This window comes from Rhinolophus hipposideros, assembly GCF_964194185.1.
Source record: "Rhinolophus hipposideros genome assembly, chromosome: 16".
Lineage (NCBI taxonomy): Eukaryota > Metazoa > Chordata > Mammalia > Chiroptera > Rhinolophidae > Rhinolophus > Rhinolophus hipposideros.
The window spans coordinates 15,344,595-15,364,835 of record NC_138062.1 but is presented as its reverse complement, the minus strand read 5'-3'; the positions used below and the strand labels follow the sequence as shown (position 1 = coordinate 15,364,835).

At 36.8% G+C, this 20,241-nt stretch overlaps 1 protein-coding gene across 2 annotated transcripts in view; it reads right to left on the bottom strand.

Annotated features, from left to right (window-relative positions):
* Positions 1-20,007, bottom strand: part of NAA15 (N-alpha-acetyltransferase 15, NatA auxiliary subunit) — a 57,541-nt gene extending 37,534 nt beyond the window's left edge. For both annotated transcript variants that reach the window (XM_081077653.1, XM_081077654.1), the window contains exons 1-2: positions 19,637-20,007; positions 1,172-1,256 (exon numbers count right to left, since the gene is read on the bottom strand). In XM_081077653.1, coding sequence (XP_080933779.1) covers positions 1,172-1,256; positions 19,637-19,690 — 139 coding nt within the window. In that variant the 5' untranslated portion in view covers positions 19,691-20,007. The remainder of the gene's footprint in view (positions 1-1,171; positions 1,257-19,636) is intronic.
* Positions 20,008-20,241: the final 234 nt, after the last annotated feature.

Genomic DNA, 20,241 nt, shown 5'->3' with positions numbered 1-20,241 from the left:
TACAAACCATTATAAATCATGGATAAGTTTAAAGGAAAACAAAATATATTTGGTAAACATGACAAATTAATAAGGAACTGTAGAAAGTAGCCTTTTGTTGGCAAAATTTATTCTTCCAAGTTTTACCAAACATCTTAAAGTGCCTTAATTAATAAAACCCTGGGTGGCAATTAAGTCTAAGACATGTAACGTTAAAAAATATTTTCAGTTAAATTATGACACTTCACACGCAACCTGATTTCAGATATGTTAAATATGAAGAGAAACTGCATTTTAGAAACAATGACAACCTAATATCCAGCTGGCCAGAGAAAATATTTTTTAACAAACCAAAAGAGACAAATTTACATACTTTTATTCCCATTGCTTTCCATCTCCAAACAATTATATTATTATACTGCAAGTATACAAGAGTAAAGAAAGCTAGGAGAGAACTATTACTCTCTCGCTTCAATACTAAGAGAATATTATCAAATTAATTACCAAACAGCCATGTTTCCTAACTGTACAAATCAGACCTGTGAAAGCTTATTTTTCCTTTGCCTCTTCACGAGTTTAGCTACACACTCTTCCCTTACCCTGTAAACATCGCACTGCCTAATCTTCCACCATCACATTGGCAAAAGCTAAAAACACTTTCAGAACATGGCAATATATAAATTATGTCTTAAACATGACTGTCTTGAAAAACTAACTAAAATACAATGCTAAAGAAAAAGATGTTCGTTCATCAGCAAAGGACCAAATGGGCCCTTTCTGAATAAGCTTATTATAAGGAACAAAATTCTCCAGCTCAACCAAAGTTCTAAAGCAAATTTTTCTTATACCATCTTAAATAAAGTTACTTGTCAAACTTAAATAAGCATATTTGTCCCTTAACTTAAATGCAGAAATATTTCTGCATTTCCTACGGTGCCTTTATTGAAACAAGGAAAAACTCAGAACTCAAGTAGAATGTGTTATTGTTTTCTTGACATTGAATTCAAAATACAGTATGAAACATCTTCTCACAGGAGCCAAGGACAAGAAGGTCCATTCTCTCTGGAAAACAGTTAAGGCAACTGGAAGTGACAGAACCCAAGTGACAGAACCCAAATAAGTAAAACCAGACAGGTAAGCAAAGCCTTATCTACTTAAACTTACAAGTAAATATATAATAGTTAACACTCACCTCCATGCTCTGCAAATTTAGGGTTAGAGAGGATTTGTTTACAGAATTTCAATCCATTTCTATACTGTTTATGTTCATAACATCTCTGTGAAAACAAAAAAGAAAATTTGAGTTTAGTAAGAAATGCAAAAAATTTAAATTCAATGCTAAATTTTTGATTCTGTTAAATCAAACAGAATGATCAAATGTTACTTCCATATTCTCCTAAATTCCACTAAAATGCCAGTAAAAAAATACGGAAGGTTCAAATACAGAAAGTGAAGGCAAAACAAAAAGATAGAAAACAGATTAGAAAAAACAAGAAAATTAGCTCATTTCAAAAGGTCCAAAAGTGTTATTTGAAAACTGAAAAAAAAAGTAAAGGTGTCTATATTATATTTCAAAATAACATTTTCTTTTTAACTGAGGAAGTCTCTCCAGCTGTAAAGGGACAAACAAGGGCATACAAAATAATAAAGGGAAAAGAAAAGACCCACAACATGGCACACCATAATAAAATTTCAAAACCTGGAAATAAAGAAAAGGTCCTTAAAAACTTCCAGAGAGGGAGGGAAACAAACAACAACAACAAAAATACAAGCCACATAAGAAGGATCTGTAATAAAAATGGCATTGAACTTTTATTCCAAAGTAACAATGGAATATTGCTGAAAGCCAGAAAAAACTATAGTCTTCAAAATACAGAGTGAAATTAAGTTTCAACCAAGAATTCTATACCCAGCCAAATTATCCATTGAGTACATGAGTAAAGTGAAATATTAAGGATTCTCAAAATGCTAAAATTTTATTTCTATGCACTCTTCCTTAGCAAGCTATTAAAAAGGATCAAAACAAATGAAAAAAGAGATAATATAGAACTTAGTAAACAAGGAATTTAACGCAGGAACCCCCCCCCCCCAAATCCCTAGAGAACAACCACTCCAAAATGAAACAAGAAGCCAAAAGCCACCATGGAATAGGTTTCCAGCAAGGGCAAAAATAGAACTGATGTACTTCATAATATGGAAAATATTTATTTATTTATTTATAAGCAAAGGACAGAAATATACACACATTTTGGGGGGAAAAAACCCTAACAGATTTACAGAAAAATCAGGCAACTGCATAAATGAGACAGGAGAAATAAATGCTTATCTAAGAAAGTGTGGTCTTAGTGTAATATTTGGCTTACCATGAACAATACATGTATAATTATAAAAATGTAAACATTCAGTACCGATTGATCCAAATATTGTGACATACTATAACTATAAAGGGAAAGTGGGCAAACATGTGAATGATGAAGTTCTAAGTCCTCATTTTCCATAACCAGAAGTCAACAAATATCTAAAAGTCATGTATCAAGAAACAGTGATATATTATTAAACAAGCAAGCAAATACCCAAGAAAACGGCTAGAAGGATTGAGGGTGCTTAATTCCAGAGTGGGAAGTCATGGAAGTGGGATGACTTTTTTTCATCAAAAACTGTTTAGTGTTATTTCACTTTTGGGTGCTTTCATAATAATTTTTAAAGCACTGTATTTATTACAGAAAAAAACCTGCATCTAAAAGATAGGATATTCTATGCCAAAATCACTGTCATAAATTTAAACAAATATTACAATTTTTGAAATAACATATTCAAAATCTGGGAGAGATTAGTTAATGCAAATAATGACAAAATGATAGAAAAATGTGTAGAAATAAAACAATGAAAACGTAAATTTTTACATTTAACACCAAATCAATTGCTTAAGTTCAATGCCATAGCCAACTACAGTTATTCTATACCAACTATGTACTCACCATCTTTTGTTGTTTCACATCTCAAACCTGATATCCAAAACACAACTGATTTTCTCCCAGAATCTATTCTTTACCAAGTCTTCACTATCTTAGTAGATGTCCTCCCCTCAACCCATCCAACCAGATGATGATGCAAACAAACATTATCCTTGGTGTTTACCTTCCCTCATACTTCCATCCTCTAGTAGGTCTCATCAGTCCCAGCTTCTCTGCAATTGGCTTCCTAACTCTCTGCCCCTCCTACAATCAACTATACACTCAGTGGGCAGGATGACCTAGGGGATAATAGGGAGGTGACAGCAGAAGCAGTAGCTTGGGAGCTATCATTAACCGTATATGTAACCAAAGAAACATAAGACTAAGTAACTAAATTTAGTGTTCCTATTTACTTGGCAGAAAGCCTAGAAATAATTTGGGTTTTTAAAATATATTTATAATAATAGTAAAAACATTAAAGGAAGCAATGATGTTAAGACGAGGCTAAATTAAAAGGAACACTCGATTTCCGGGAACTACATACATACAAAGAACTGTTTAAAAACTGCGCATTGTGTTTAAAACCCTCAATTAGCTTTCTGAAAATTTATTTCTGCAAAAATGTAGTAAGAGAACTTCCACTTTTGGCTATGATGGGATGGGCTGAACTTGTGTTCTACCATAAACAACAAAACTGGACAAAATGTATGAACTAATTGTCGTCGGACACTGGACAACAGGCAGCGCAGACTGTAAACCAAGAGAGAGAGGGAAAAAACCATGACAAGCTTAGAAATGCCAATGCTTTACAGATCCCAACACAAGGGAAAGAATCCTAAGCAGAGCACAACGGTCCACAGAGATAGAGACAAAGGCTGAAGTTCAATGATGCCAACCAGATGATGACGCAAAAAGTGATGGAACTATTTAGAGAAAGAGATCCAATGATCTGCATGGGATCCCGTGCATCTGTTGCTGAATGACTGAGTCTTGTATATGTAGGGTGAAACATCATAAGGCCAAACAAAGCCGTAAGTTAAACAATTTTCAGGGCTCACGTGGCACTGAGAGTTCCAAGTAGCCAGAATGGAGTCTTCGATAAACAGCTGCAGAATTCAGTAAATATTGCAGAAAGGTCTACTCAGCAGTAGACAAAAACTAGCCCTAGTGTAAGTGCACTCTAGACCAACCCTAACAAAGCCACAGACTGATGTACAAGTATCTTCTTCACTACCTGCTTTAAAAAAATCCAACGCTGGTTAAAGGCAGTGAAATCCATAATGCCCAACATCCAATAAAAAATTACTATACAAGCTAAGAAGCAGAAAAACATGACCCATAACCAGGAGAAATAAAAGAGAAGTGATAGGATTATGAGATAAGGAAAACAAAACTTTTTGTAAGTATGCTCAAAAAGTTAAAAATAAAAACATATGAAGAGAGAAACGGAATATATATAAAAGAACCAAATAGCATTTTGGTTCTAGATTTGATTCTAGAGATGAAAAATACAATATCTACAATGAAAACTTCATCAGGTAAGATTAAAGCAATTATGACACTGCAGAAGAAAAGATCAGTGAAATGGAAGACACAGCAATAGAAACAACCAAACTGAAGTATAGAGAGAAAAAGACAGAAAAAATAAATTAGCCAATGGCACAATGACTACTTTACAACAGAAAACTGAATTCTAAAAGCAAAACAGATCTAAATGTGAGAAGTAAAGAAAAAAGCTTCTAAAAGAACATATTTTTAAATATCTTCATTTTGTTGGGTAGATCCCTTAAACAGGAAATTTTAAATATTCAAGATAGTGTTTAAAAAAAGGCAGGACAAAGAAGACATATGTAAAAAATATGTCTGACAAAGATCTTACATCCAGAATATATTAAAAAGTCCTATAAGTCAATAAGACAGAAAAAACACACCCAAAAAAGGTTATCTTACAGGCCAACAAACACATAAAAGGTGATTAACTGCATCAAAACCACAATGCCATGCCATGTAATTTAATTAAAATATATTAGACAACATCTGATGATGTCGTGATGCAACTGGAACTCTTACACAATGTTGTAATTGTGTTGACAAAATTGATCAATTGGTTCAGCTGTTTGACAGAAGGAATTTCATGGTCTAAAAATTATACTGCAATAAACCAGATTTTTAAAAAACACTGTTCAGCAGTATCTAATAAAACTAACCATACATGTACACTGACACAGAAATTCCAACTTGAGGTATATACCCAACAGAAATATAGACATATATTCACCAAAAAAGGGAAAAAAATGTGATTTATTAATAGTTGAGATAATAAAATAAATGCATGAAAGTGACAAAAATTAATGACATACCTGAACTAATAGTAATAAGTCATCAAAAACAATAACTCAAACTCTTTTATTAATTTACTTTGTATTAAAAATTGCTTTCTACCTAAGGCTTAAATTTACCAAAGCCAACATAGTAAATGTAATACAAAAGAAGTCTAGGTCTTCTCTGTAAAGTATACAAATCATAAACTATCATTAGTGTGTCCTAATCGTAGCATTATATTCCTAGGTAATTCTTATGTATCAAAAACAAAACTTTACTTCAAGGAATTAGTCAAGCAATAAAAAGAGCTGCCTTTGGAATCAAATAGTTCTGGTTTCAATCACTAATTTCAGACACTAAAACTAGTTATGTAATCTTAAGTACTTTGCTGAGTATCAAAAAGAATCCTTAAATCACAGTGACAAATCATCAGAAAAAGACATGTAAAACACTGAATATTAACAGCTGACACTTCCTAAGCATTTACTATGTGCCAGGCACTGTGCTAAGTGCTTTATCGGGAAAACTCATTTAAATATCTTTTTTCCAATTGGATATGTATTTTTATTATCATATTTTGTTGTTGTTGGCTCATTTAATCTTAAGAATGGCATGAAGTAGGTACTCTTTTTATCCTCATTTTAGATGAGATAACTGAGGTCCAAGGAAATCACTGCATAATTTGGCCAAGGTCACACAGCTATTAGACAAAAAAAAGTGAACTAGACAATCGGAATGCAGAGCCATTCCACTTAACCATTATAACTACCTCTCTACTATAGTTAAATAGGCAAAGACAGGAAAGAAAAGAAAAACGTGTTTTTAAAATAAAACTACTAACACAAATTATATAAAGTCATTGTAGAAAAGAGGGAGCAAGAGAAAGAGAAAAAAGTCAACCATATGCCCTTTTAGAGGTAACTGCTATTAACATCTGATTTTAACAAGAAAGTTTCAATACAAAAATTACAGAACAGTCGACTACCCTACAGTATAAAATGAACTTTTATAGATATAATTCACAACTAGCATATAAAAATCATAGACGTTTATATTCTTACTTGACATGCACAATGTGACTTTATTTTGTATAGTTGAACTTAAAATACTCAGGATTCCACTTGTTTTTTCCTTGGTCTTACTGGAAATACCTTAATTGTTTACAGCACCACTTTTTTCAAAGAGATTTCACACTAAAATCTCATTTAATCTTCATGATACTCCTGTAAACTAAGCACAAAAGGTTCAATCTTTATTGTACAGGTAAGATTTAAAAAACAATTTGCCAGAGACTACAAGCCTAGTTAGCGCAAAATTTAGACTGAGTTGCAGTTGAAAGTTTTTTCCACCACATACAGAAATTCCATTAAATTTTATTAACATAAATGTTATTAAAGCTGAGTTTAAATCTTCTAACAGATCTTCTAATCAGCAAATTTAACTGTTATCTCATCTTTTGTTTTATTTGCTTACTCAGTATTATAATCAAATGGGCAAGAAAAATGCCAAAATTCAGTGAGAGAGAGAGAGGGAGAGGGGGAGAGACAGAGAGAGAGACAGAGAGAGAGACAGAGAGAGAGACATACATTAAACCAACAGGATAATTCCACCTAATAACTGAATTTACCAAATAAAAATTAGAAACCAAACTCCACTTTCTTGGAATGATATGATAATACTATTACACTTAGCTTTTTATTTTATCACACTTCAAAACAGTAATTAAGCTTAAGTTCCTAATGATTATGTTCCCAATTAATTAAATTTAGCCTTCTTCCATATTGAAATTATACTCAATGTCACTAACCCAATTATCTCCTGTCAATGTGACCTATAAAAATAATTCAGCAAGGGATACCTCTTTAAATAACTGGTAAGAATTCATTCTCCCCCATCAAGAATCAGTGTGTGTTTAAGGAAATTGATGTCACTTTCTTTTTTTTCCTGAAAGTACTACTTCTACGACAGGTCAATCATTACAAACGAGAGTAGTATTCTCACAGTTTAATGGAAAAAGTAACAACAAATACTCAACTTAGTTTATTCCATAAGCTTTCCTCAAAACTTTTACTCTTGCCCAAGGATAAACTCTAGTAGCAAATAATGTTAACAAAAATAAACACAAAACAAAAATAGAGTACCAGTATTTCATTCAACAATTTCTCTTTCTCCAAACATATATAAGGCCAAATCTATATATAACTCAGCTTTAACACAGGTTTTTGTCTAATTAAAATGGAATCTTATAAAAGCAGTCTTACAATATAAAAGATAATTAAAAAGAGTCCTTTTTTGAACCATTGTATGTACAAAATGAAAAAAATATTTGGTTGTTTTTTAAAAATCCCATGTAACCATTATCACTAAAGTTCATTCTACAGAACTATATGATAAGACAGGTATTATGACAAGATTCTTAATGCTGCTCTGACCAAACCCATAGGCTTAATGTAGGTTTTCAGGGAACTTACTTTACTTTTATTTAGGGAAAGAGAGATGCAAAATACTACATGTAGTAGACTTTGAGCAAAGGTTTCACATTCAATTCATGTCAAACATATTAAGTTCTCCACAGCAGAATAATCCAATTAAATATCTGAAACTCTTATATTTGGGGGAGTTCTTAAAATTTCAGAACTGTGAATAAGGGTTTCCCTTAGTACAGAATGAACGCTGTAGTGCTCTATTTGTCCTCTTGCCTAAAACATGGTCATATGTTCATTCAAAATTAAACATGACAGTTTCAAAAATACTAGCATACAGCAGACTATTATCTTTCATTAGCAGTTCAATTTTTAAACATTAGCACTGTGCTATAGAAACAGTAAAGCAAAACAGGATACAATTAAAACAGAAGAAAGTATTCTAGTAGATTAAAAAAACCCACCTGCTAAATACTGGCACCATACACTGAGTCTCCTGCTTCCAAATATATAGGAATCGGGACACCAGATCATGCTTCTGCCAAGCATAAAACTGGGAAGTATGAAATAACTGTTTTCAAATGTTGGACTATAGCCAACACAGGACTGTGATCTCAGAAGGGAAAGAAGGTAAATAAATCCCAAGAAAATCTTTTTCTGCCTGGAGGCATTGTGCAGACTGCAGAACAGAATGGGGGAACCCAAACAGAACACGGCAGTCCTGCTGATCTAAGCACGCATCTGCGTTAAAAACTGCTGGAATAGTTGGTATTTATCAGGCAGGGTATCAGAGAGAACTGTACAGAAATGAAGCTTCAGAAATCTGCACAGGAAGCTTTGGCCAAATATTAAGCTGAGCAGATTCTATGCAAGATTCTACTGAGTCTGGGCCCAGAACAACTACCAAGTAGTAGTAGCAGGAGATGAATGACTGACTATTGGCACTCATCCATGGCTAGGAGACATAGGGGTTCCTACATTAAACACTCCACAACTAAGCAGAGACCCAGAAATGCCATACCTTAGGAATAAGGCTAATCTACACTCACTTTTATTAAACCTTAAAAAGCAGCACTGAAAAGAACAAGCTGATACACAAATTAACTGCAAAAACAAAACTCCACTAAGACAACAGGAACCGGACATTCAATATCCTAGTGTCCATAATAGTCAATATTATGAAAAAACAAAATTTACTAGAAATGGGAACAGAAAATTTTGACCCATGACCTACAAGAAAAAAAAAAGGCTATTTTATAGAATCTCTTTATCGGAGGAGACTTTAAACGTCACAGGGTACAAGTGATCACACAGCTCAAGTATGGTTTCGGTTCATTCTTTGCTAAAATGTTTTTAGACAGATACTAAGCCAAACTGTATCTCCTTGTATTTCACTGATTCTAGCTTTGTAAGAGTTAAACGTATTTGTTCTTTTAGCTGTTCCTTATATGAAAGTTTTAAGTCCTTTGACACTTAGGGCCAACCTCTCAGGTTAGAACAATACAGTCCCCACCCTTGTACATATTTTTAAAACTAGTAAAACTTCAAAAAACAAATACTATTTTAAATGGGGTTGCAAAATTTTTACTTTTCTAAATAAACCACTTCTTAAAGATCTGTCATTAGTATTTCAAAAAACAAAAGGCACTTCAATATTTTAAAAGTAACAAGTACGAAGTCTCAAAAAAGAGACAAGAAAGGTCTGCGGAAATTTTACATCTATGTGCTCATGCTGTGTGAGCATTTGGAGCCATTGTTCTATATCTCTCCAAGTTTTGGGCCCTGAAGTTAAAATTACAGGCATGGTCTTACTAGCTGCAGAAATGAATGTGACAATCACCATTTTGTTTCTGGATACTAGATCCCTGTTAATGCAGTGTAAAACGTGCCAGATTTTATCTTACCATTCTTTTTTTTTTTTTTTTTTTTACCAGCATTAAATTCTGTCACTAGAGAAAAAAAAGGATTCCTGCTTAACATGAAAGTCTGCTAAAGGAATGCTATAAGCTATGAACACTGATGCTTTGGATAGGACAAAATTCAATAAAAGTCAAGGTATATACATATTACTGAAAGGCAGCTATATAATAGAACCTCATAATTATTTCAACGATAAATACAGAAGAATTTTAAGAGAACAATGAGTGGCCATGAGAACACAAAAACAGAAGTATAACCAATTATTCAATCATATAAAACCTAAACTGCAAATTATTTTAAGGGAAGCTCTATTATTTTCAAGCATGGCACATAAAAACAAAAACGAATTCTTTATAGGATAATGGCTGCCCCTAACTTCTAAACACTCCACAAATCCTCATAAAAACCACACAGGACAGGAAAGAGAGCAAATGAAATCACCCACAGAATTATAAGGAGATGAGAAACTAAAAACTCCAATTTATAAGTAAGTATATAAGCACCCAAGACCAGAAGATCCAATGGGAACTGTCCAAAACAGCAATACAACAGGGTCCTCATGATGACTGAATACTTGTCAGATTAACTAGGATTCACCCTCAGAAGGAGGCAAACCACTTGTTGATAGAAAGAACTGAGTGACGTAATAGATGGGTGCAATGGCTACTAAGGAGTCAAAAAGAAGAGGTTTAGCAAGTTTGTAAGACCAAAGGTTGCAGTTTTAGCAAGACACAGCTTTGGAGGAGTCACTGTAGGAGGAAGTGTCACTTGAGGGAATGATGGAGAAAGAAGTGACTGAAGATAAAGACCCTACTAAAATTAGATAGAACAATGGGGGGGAGGGGCTGCACTTATTTTAAAACTGCAATTCACTACAGCAACAAAAGAGGGTGCTCTTGAACTAAGAAACTGAAGAAGCCACCCAAACCTCACTCCAAAAATTAAACTGTCTATATCGTTGGTCCAGTAAAATCCATCCAAGTAACCCATCATCCATATCAAGTTACTGACATAGAATTAAAAAAGTGAAAAAATTTTTGGCAGAGGAACACACACCAAAAACCCTAGTGATAAAAGATGTAACAACACTCCATCATGAAATCAATTAAATGTACACATAAAAGAACACCTCAAATCAGATCTTCAAAATTTAAAATAGAGAGGACAAATGATGGGAGGATATAAAACAGGAACAGACTGAACTTAAGAAACAAAAACAAAATCATCTCAAAATGAAGACTATATTACAAGATATATGATTTAAAGAGATAGAAAATAGGAATGCTACTCAAATAAATGAAAAGTAAATAGAGATGAAAAGAACGGAAGGAATATAAATACAAAAGAAAGGCAAAGAAGATCTAACAGGCAAAGGTCACTGAAGAAGGAAACAATACTCAAAACTACAATTCTTGAATTAAAAGAAAACATCAATCTACACTCTGAAACCATGTATCAATGAAAATGTATGCACAGTAATTGACACAGAGATATATCCTAGTGAAACAATTCAATTTTAAAGATAAAGGAAAAGCCCTCGAATCTCCAAAAATAAAGACCAAGTCATCTACAAAGAAAGAAAATCAGGTTGACATCAGCAACATGTAAGCAAGACAACAGCAAGGCAGTATTTTCAAGTAACTTAAAAAGATGTGAGTCAAGGATTTTATATCCAGCCAAGCTGTCCTTCAACTATCAAGACTATAAAAGAAAACTTAAAAGATTTTCACAAGCACTGCTGAATAATCTCTATTAGACAATAAATAAACTTCATCCAACCAAGAGATGATTGGGACAGCTTCAACAAAAGGTCTGTTGGTGAATATTAATGATATTTAATTATAGAACTAAATCTAAAACAAAGGTATTGATGAGGGTAGGAGAGTATTATGTAAAATGACATGCTCTCACAAAACAATAATTTTAAAAGTCAGAGGAAAAGAGACATAGAGAAAAAAGTAAAGTAGAATAAGCTCATTAATTGCTTCACACATAAGAAAATAAGACTCAATGGACCTAAAGCTGACATCAAATAGAAGCCAAAAAGAAAAAAAGGAGAGAGAGGACTAAGAGAATTTTTAAAAGGTATAAATATAAAGGTAAGTGACTAGAACAAAAATATAAACCTTCCAAAACCAAAATCATACAAAAACAAAATAAAAATATCCAACAAAATATAAGATACATACATGGTAAGGGTAACAAAATAAAGATGGGATCAATTCAACGAAAAGGCTAAAGTTTTTTTTTTTTTTTAAATAAGGAAGGCGCAACTAACAGTGGCCCATGCGGGGATTGAACCGGCAACCTTGGTGTTATTAGCACCAAGCTCTAACCAACTGAGCTAACCGGCCACCCAAGGCTAAAAAGTTATTAATAGACTACACCTATAACAAAACAAGTACTAATAATGCCCACGCTTTACTGTTTGCAAGGCACTTTCCCACATAGCTCACTACCTGACCAGTGAGGTAGGTCAGAAAAGTATTGTTTTCTCTTTTGTTCAGGTGTACAAACAGTCTTAAAAAGAGTAAGGAATAAAGGAAAGCAGAGCCAGGATTCAACCCAGAATCTCTCTATTGTTCTTTCCACATCAGGAGTCTTCGTTGAGCATCAAAATTGTTTCAAAATGCAAACTGAAGAAATGTGTAATAGTTTATTTCCCTGTTTTTTAAACCTTACTTAGTCTCCCCACAAAAAATCTACAGAATGACTTTGCCTGAAACTTTTAATACTCTGAGCACTAACCTTTTTATAATTAAAAAAAAAAAAACATTGAAAGAAGTTTAAGTCTCCTTAGTGGCACTGGCAACTAAGATGGCAAAGAATGTGACACTATCTCAGGTACTAGATGCAAGAAGTTCTCAGTAACCCGTCACACTTCAGCATGAAGTACCACTCACACGCAGGCTGTGTGATCTCTAAATCACTAAGTCAGATAATGGATAGTCAGTCTGATATAATGCTTGTTTGGAAAACACACATTTGCTCTAGTACCACTGATTTATTAGGGAACATTTTGAGCATACTAAATTTCAAATTTCATGTTTGCTTCTGTGGGATTCTGTCTGGGAGAAATTCTAGGTGATCACAGAAAAGTGCTAAAACGAGCAGCACTGGCACACATACCTCCATCTCCCAGCTACCTCCGGTCACCTTGTGTGGTATAAGCTACACCCATCCACATCTGCTGTTACAACTTGACCTCAGATTTCAGATACTAACTTTCCTTCCATCACTTCAAAGTAATTCACAAGCTGCAACCCTTCTGACACCCACTTCCACAAGCAAACTTCAGATCTTTTCCAAGGTAAAGGATAGAATTCACACTGCAGTATTCATGTATTTGTTAACCATTTACCATATGTAAAACTGTGCTATCATTTTTATTAGGTTCTTACCTTTGTTTTAAGTGTCAGTAATCAAGTTTTTCAGGGCTGTGTCCAACCCCATTTTTGCAAGCTGTTAGTTTGCACTGCATGATTTTACATAGTGCATTAACTTGCAGGAACCATGTCCTGATGTAGCACAAGTGAATGACTGTATAGAAAGCCATTAGAAATATACTTTTAACAAAGTAATAAGTTCCCAGACAAGAAAAAGCTGAAGGAGTTCATTACCACCAAACCAGTATAAGAAATGTTAAAGGGACTGCTTTAAGAAGAAAAAAAGATAAAAAACATGAATAAAATGACAATAACTACATTATCTGTGAATACTTTAAATGTAAGTGGATTAAACACTCCAATCAAAAGACATAAATAAGGTGGCTGAATGGATAAGAAAACAAGACCCATACATATGCTGCCTACAAGAGACTAACTTCAGATCAAAAGCACACAGACGGTTAAGTAAAAGGCTGAAAAGATATTTCATGAAAATGAAAACGGGGAAAAAAATCTAGGCTAGCAACGCTTATACCACACAAAACAGACTTTAAAACAAATAGTATCTCAACTGAAAATGTGTTCCCATTTTACTCACCAATGAAAATCTCAATGGAATAGAGCATATCAGGTAACAAAAAACATTACCCTCTCATCCATTTATTTCTATGCTGCAATTTTACTTTTAAATAGCCAAAAGATTGATTTTATTAAATTAAAATTTGAAGGAATTATTTTAATTCCAAATTAAGTGAGCAATATAATTCACAGTTTACCTAAGACGGAAAAACTATATGCAACAAGTTAAACTAGTTTTTTTAAAGTAACAACTTCGACACCAGTTAGTACAGCATGCATTACTAGCTATACCACGGAAATTCCAGAAGTCAAGAATACAATCATAGCACAAAATTCCCTCCCCTCCACACCCTAATATTTATACTAAGACCTATCACTCTTTTAAACTTTTTCACTTGCTCTTCTTGCCATCAGCACTGGCAAATGACATTCTTCTCAAAAACAATTTTCACTGAGAAGTTTTTCTCTATTAAAAATGTCTACTGCCTATAAATAGAAAACAAAGTTGTATTTAGATGTGACTGCTGATGACTGGCTAGGTTCACACATTAGTTAAGTGGCTTGCTCCGATACCCTAGCTTTCAGCGTGCCTTTCCAAATTCCAACAATTCATCTTGATTTTTAAATTTTCTGAAAACGATTCCCAAAGGAACTCTAAATTACAAATTTCTTCCCTTGTAACATTTATATTCCTGTGTCATAATAGCATATACAGAGGTCTTCACCCCACTTTGTCAGAAGAGTTGTAGAGCTTTAGGAAACTGCAGGTGACTGAGCCTCACTATCTGATTCAGCAAGCTCCACACAACATTCTCATTTAACCCAGATGCCATTTTTCCTCCAAAGCAACCCCCCCAAAAAATTCCTCTTGTGCTTTTGTGATGGGAGAAAGGCCACGTAAACAAACTAATGCTATGATTCATTCATAAATGAAACTTCCAAGGTCTTACCAGGTAATACAGGTTCTGCCTGATACTCAACAATTACCTCATATAGTAATGTACTCTACAAAGCCAAGGCCTCGCTTACTTCCCTTCTCCAAAAATCTTAATGCACACAATCCAAAGATTTCTCTCCTGTCCTGTAGTCATTGTTGTAACACTCACTTCATCAAATAAATATTTACTAAGTATCTATGATGGCACATTATTCTAACCAATAGGGGGAGAGCAGTTAAGAGAAAAAAGTCCCTATCCTCATAAAAACCTACATTTTAATTATAAATTAAACTTGTGTATGTATGTCAGATGGTGATAAATGATATGGAGAAAAAGCAATGAGGAAAATAAGGTTGAATTGAGGAGGACTTCTCCTGGCCAAGGAAGGCCTCTATATAACATTTAGAGGACATTTGAGCAGAATTCTAGAAAGAAGAGAAGAAATGAGCCATGCAGGCATCTGGGAGGAAAAAGTTATAAACAAACAGTACTTTGCATATGATCCCTATTGGACCTAGCTTTTTAGGTCCCAAAACACTTTTGGACAAAACTCTTTTGAACAAAGAAGATATATTTGAATCAATGCTCTGAGAGAAGTGCATTATCAGAAGTAGAAATATCAAAAGAAATAAGAATGCACACAAAGCAAAGAAATCCCTTCAGTAAAGGCTTGTTAGCCAGTAGGCTCTCCAGTCTTCTAATCATACAGGGCACCATGTCCTCTACGGAAACTGTCTCTTAACTGTCAAAAGTGGTAACCATTCACATGTGACTATTTGAATTTCAATTTAAATTAAAAATTCAGTTCCTTAGGGCCGGCCCAGGTGGCTCAGGTGGTTAGTGCTCCATGCTCCTAACTCCGAAGGCTGCCAATTCCCACATGGGCCAGTGGGCTCTCAACCACAAGGTTGACTGTTCGATTCTTTGAGTCCCGCAAGGGATGATGGGCTGCGCCCCCTGCAACTAGCAACGGCAACTGGACCTGGAGCTGAGCTGCGCCCTCCACAACTAAGACTGAAAGGACAACTTGAAGCTGAATGGCGCCCTCCACAACTAAGATTGAAAGGACTAAGATTGAACAACTTGACTTGGAAAAAAAGTCCTGGAAGTACACACTGTTCCCCCAATAAAGTCCTGTTCCCCTTCCCCAATAAAATTTAAAAAAAATAAAAAAATTCAGTTCCTCAATTGCACTAGCCATATTTCAAGTGTACAACAGCCACATGTGGCTAATGGCTATCATATCGGACAGAGCAGAAATGTTCTATAACATTTCCATCATCACACAAAGTTGTCTTGTGCACTATAAATGTTAAGTTTCAGTAAATCACAAATATTATCACCATGCTATGCTAACTTCCCTTACCATTTTTCTAGGAAAGGAAAATTCTGTCCTTTAGACTTTTAACTAACAACATAAATCATTCAGGCAAAAGTCCAAAAATAGATTAATGATGTACAATATTTTAAGAACTCCCAACTTAGATGTTTTTCTTACAGCTCACAGTAACATCTGGAGAGAGAAAAGCAAGCAGCAGCAGCAACAGTCATGGACCTAGTAACAAGTGATTGCAAGGCAAGAGGGTTTGTCCAACTTTTCCAAGTAGGCTAAAATCTACAAAGGTGTGGATTTTGTTCTACCCAGACCACCTCATTTCCCCTACTCCTCACCTCTATCTTAAGAAAGGGGTGTAAAGATCTGGTGAGACTTCTCAAACTATTCAGATAAATAGTATCAAGAGTAAGCAAAGCCACAATTGTCTAATGAGTTAGTTTTTCAAACTGTTAAAATAGTGTGTAATTACAACAACAAAAGCCCACAGAAACCACTTCTGGCAAACACAAATATCTCTTCTCTAAACTACTACCTAACATATATCACATTAAGTTCATGCCCATCCTTTCTCTAAACAAATTATAGAGAAGACACATTTTACAGATATTCTGACCAACTTGTAACAATGCTTTACAGTTAGAAAACAGTAACGTGGGGAAGAAAGATGGGCCAAACAGTCAACAAAATTAAATTTTAGATATCAACTAAACTAGAACAAGCCAGACAAATCCACTACAGAACCTGATTTTTTTTGCAAAATGATGTGTAAACCAGGTTTTCTTTGAAAATTTAAGGCAAAAACAAGCTTCATTATTTTTAAATTGAAGTTTAAAAAAACAAACTAATTTCATTTCCTACAGTTAACTACAAATTAAGTATGGTACAACTAACAAAGTAGTAGCTCAAAAACGGAATGCTGCTGGAATGATTTAAGTTACCAACCTAGCAATACGTCACTACAAGGCAGTGGAGTATGCCCAACTTTTCCCTTATCTAAGAGGGGAGGGACCCTGTAGTCAAAAGAGCTAACTACTATAACTGAGGAAGCAGAAACAATTTTGAAAAAAATCAAATACTAACTATACTTTTGGTTAGTAGTATTTTCTTCATTCGTAATGTAAGAGAATAAGGACATTATATCCCCTTTTCTTTCATTTAGTGATTTTCACATTTCTTCTTATCTCAATAAATCTTAGCACTTTGACTTTAGCAATGAACTTAAATGTTCTGCCCCACAATCACACCCAAAAAACTGTTTAGGATGCTTAATCAAAAATTGTTATTCATATATTATAGTCACAGGATGTGGAATACAGCATAAGGAATAGTCAGTGAAACTGTAACAGTTACATCCGATGTCAGAGGGGTAGTAGCTTGGGGGTGGGGTGTTATCACTTTGTAAGGGGTATATATGTCTATTACATTGTTTTCTACACCTGAAACTAATAAAAAAAATTGTTATTCTATGAATGGTTAAACTGTGGTACATCCCTATCATAGAATTCTACTCAGCAATAACAAGGAACAAAACCCTTCAGGGAATTATGTTGCATAAAAAATGGCCAATCGTAAAAAGCTTTACACTTCAGGATTTTTTTTAGAAAACATTCTTGAAATGACAAAACTATAGAAATAAACAAATTAGCAGTGGTTGCCAGAGTTTGGGGTAGAGAGGATGGGCGAGCGGAGGAGGGTATGGTTCTCATGGGGGAAGGGAAGGCTTCTTGTGCTGCTGGGACTGTTCTGTAGATTGACTGTTGTGGTAGTTATGTAACCTACACATGTGATATCACTGCATAGAACTAAAGACACAAATTATCACAAGTAAAATTTAGGAGTAATCTGAATAAGATTGGTAGATTGCATCCTTATGATGTTGAACTAGTTTTGCAAAGCATAAGCATTGGGGGAACTGTATAATGAGTACAAGGGATCTCAATGCATTACTTGTTAAAACTACGTGTGACCTTATAGTTACCTCAAAATAAAAAGTCTGATTTTTAAAAAAGTGCTACCCTAACAACTAGGAGAATCTGAATATGAATTGGATATTAGACATTAGGCAGTGACTGTTAATAATATGGTTATACAGGACAATGTCCTCATTCTTTGGAGATGCTCGCTGAATCATTTAGAAATGAAGTATTATGTCTGCGACTTACTTTTAACTCTTCTGTATGTATGACGAGAAAGCAAATCTGGCAAATGTTAAATATTAAATCTAGGTAAAGGGTTTATGAGTGCCCCTTGTATTCTTCTCTCAGCTTTCCAGTTTGAATTTTTTCAAAATAAATTGGGGGAGAAGATAAAGACAAACTGCTATCCTAAAACTATATTATAGTTGAACCTACACACCAATTAGTCTTTTAAAAGGTTTAGAAAAATAAATAACTTGTTCTGGTAAAACTATGCTAAAGTTCCACTACACTAATTAATCTTAAAACGAAACAAAACAAAAAGTGGCAATAAGGATTTAAATAAGAGTTACATAGGATTGGATACGACTTTTCCGGCGTTTTACAACATAAATTGACTAAATCTGAAGGGCATAGGGCTATTTTTCTAAAACCAGTTAGTTCAACATGGATTACTCTTATTTCTAGAAAAACTGGATCCCCAGAGTTGTTCTGCTCTTCAAACAAGTGAAATGAATTTAAACTGTAAGAGAACAGGCTTAACACTTGGACACACACACTTCCAAATTTTAAGTCCTAAATTTCGTAGACAGAGTTAATTCACGAAGAAACGTTTCCATGAGAAGGGCAACCCACACACTGAATGCCCAACAAAAAGATGCGCTACAATGTAATAATTACAGCGCCAAGGTTACAAGACGTATTTTACAATGTAAACAGGCCCTCCAGACATCACTGCAAACTGCACACATCTGAAAGGCAGCCAAGAAGCGAGTCTGAGCGAGCGTCGAAAAGATCCATCTCAAAAGTTCTTATATTGTCTCTCCTCTGCTGCTCCATTTTCCCGTCGGGGTGAATCCACTTCCGTCGAAAAGAAAACCCGCGTCCAGCCCGTGCAACCCCGAGCGCCCCACGCTCCACGTCCCCCCGGACCGCCCCCACGCAGCGGGCCCCACCTCCCGGGAGGGAGACGGGGTGGGGCGGCTTCCCGCTCAGAAACTGAGAAATAAATGTCTCTTCTCTACTCCAGAAAGGAGGGGAAAGGGGAGGCCGAGCGGCTGCAGACCCAGCGACACAGCGGACCGCAAGCAGCCAGTCGCTAGGCAAGCCGCCTTCCGTCTGCGGAACCCCGGCCTCCCTCCCCTCCCTCCGTTCGGGTCATTCAGTGACCCCGGGCCGGGCGGGGACAGGTGAATCCCGAGAGGAGAGGAAGGGGGAGGGACCGGCGATGGAGGGAAAGCCGCGCCGGGGCAATGAATGAGCCGCGCCGCGGCCGCACCACCTGTTCCTGCCCGGGCGGCCGCCCCGGCCTGCCGGCGGGGTCCCCACTCCGCCCGGGCCGCCCCTTCCGCGCCCAAGGCCGGGCCTCTCCCGCCGGCGCCGCCCGGCGATACACCCCGGGGTCTAGAGGCTGCGAGCACAGGGCCTAGTCCGGAACCGCGGCCTCCGCGCGCGGTGACGGGCCGAGGAAGCCCGCGGTGCCCGGCGCCCGGGCCGAGTGAGAACCGAAGGGAGGAGACCGGAGAGTTCATTCGGCCCGACTAGGAGGACGAAGGCGGGTCCCGGGCGGGGGTGGCTCGGCGCCCGTCGGACCGAGCTCGCGGGTGACAGGCCCGTGCACCGGCGGAATCCTCGCCACCGCTCGCCCCGAGCCTCACACTTACCAAGATCCGCTTGAAGAGCGCGTTCTCCTTGGGCGGGAGGCTGACGGCCGGCATCGTTCCGGCTCCTCCCGCTGCTCCCACCACCGCCCGGCTCGGTCAGTCTGTTTGTCCCACCGCCGCCGCCGTTCCCTGGCTGCTTCAGCCTTGATTGCCCCGATCTACTGCCGCCACCGGGCCTCGGGTGTCACCGCGTCGCCCAACCCCGAGACCCCCTGCCCCTCGTTGTCCTTTTTCCTTTCTCACTTAACGCTGCCGCCGCCTCCCCGCCCCCCCACTGGTCTCCGTCGGCGGTTCACGTGGTAACTGAACAGACCGACAGAGGCAGCCAAAATGGCGGACGCGGAGAGCTTTCCCACCCGGGTCACACCTCCCAGCACGCAGGCGCGACGACCTCCTTTCCCCACCTCCTCTGTCCTGGAGCTTGCTGGGAAACTTGGAGGCTGGCCGAGCCGCCTGCACTGAGAAGAGGGTCGCGGCGGGCACTGGGTTTTGGAAGCACTGGAGGGAGCCACGGGAGAGTGTCAGTCCCACGGGAGAGTGTCAGCAGTGGGTCGGCCCGCCTGCGCTTTAAACACAGCCGTTCTGCTCCTTCCTGCCAGATTGGC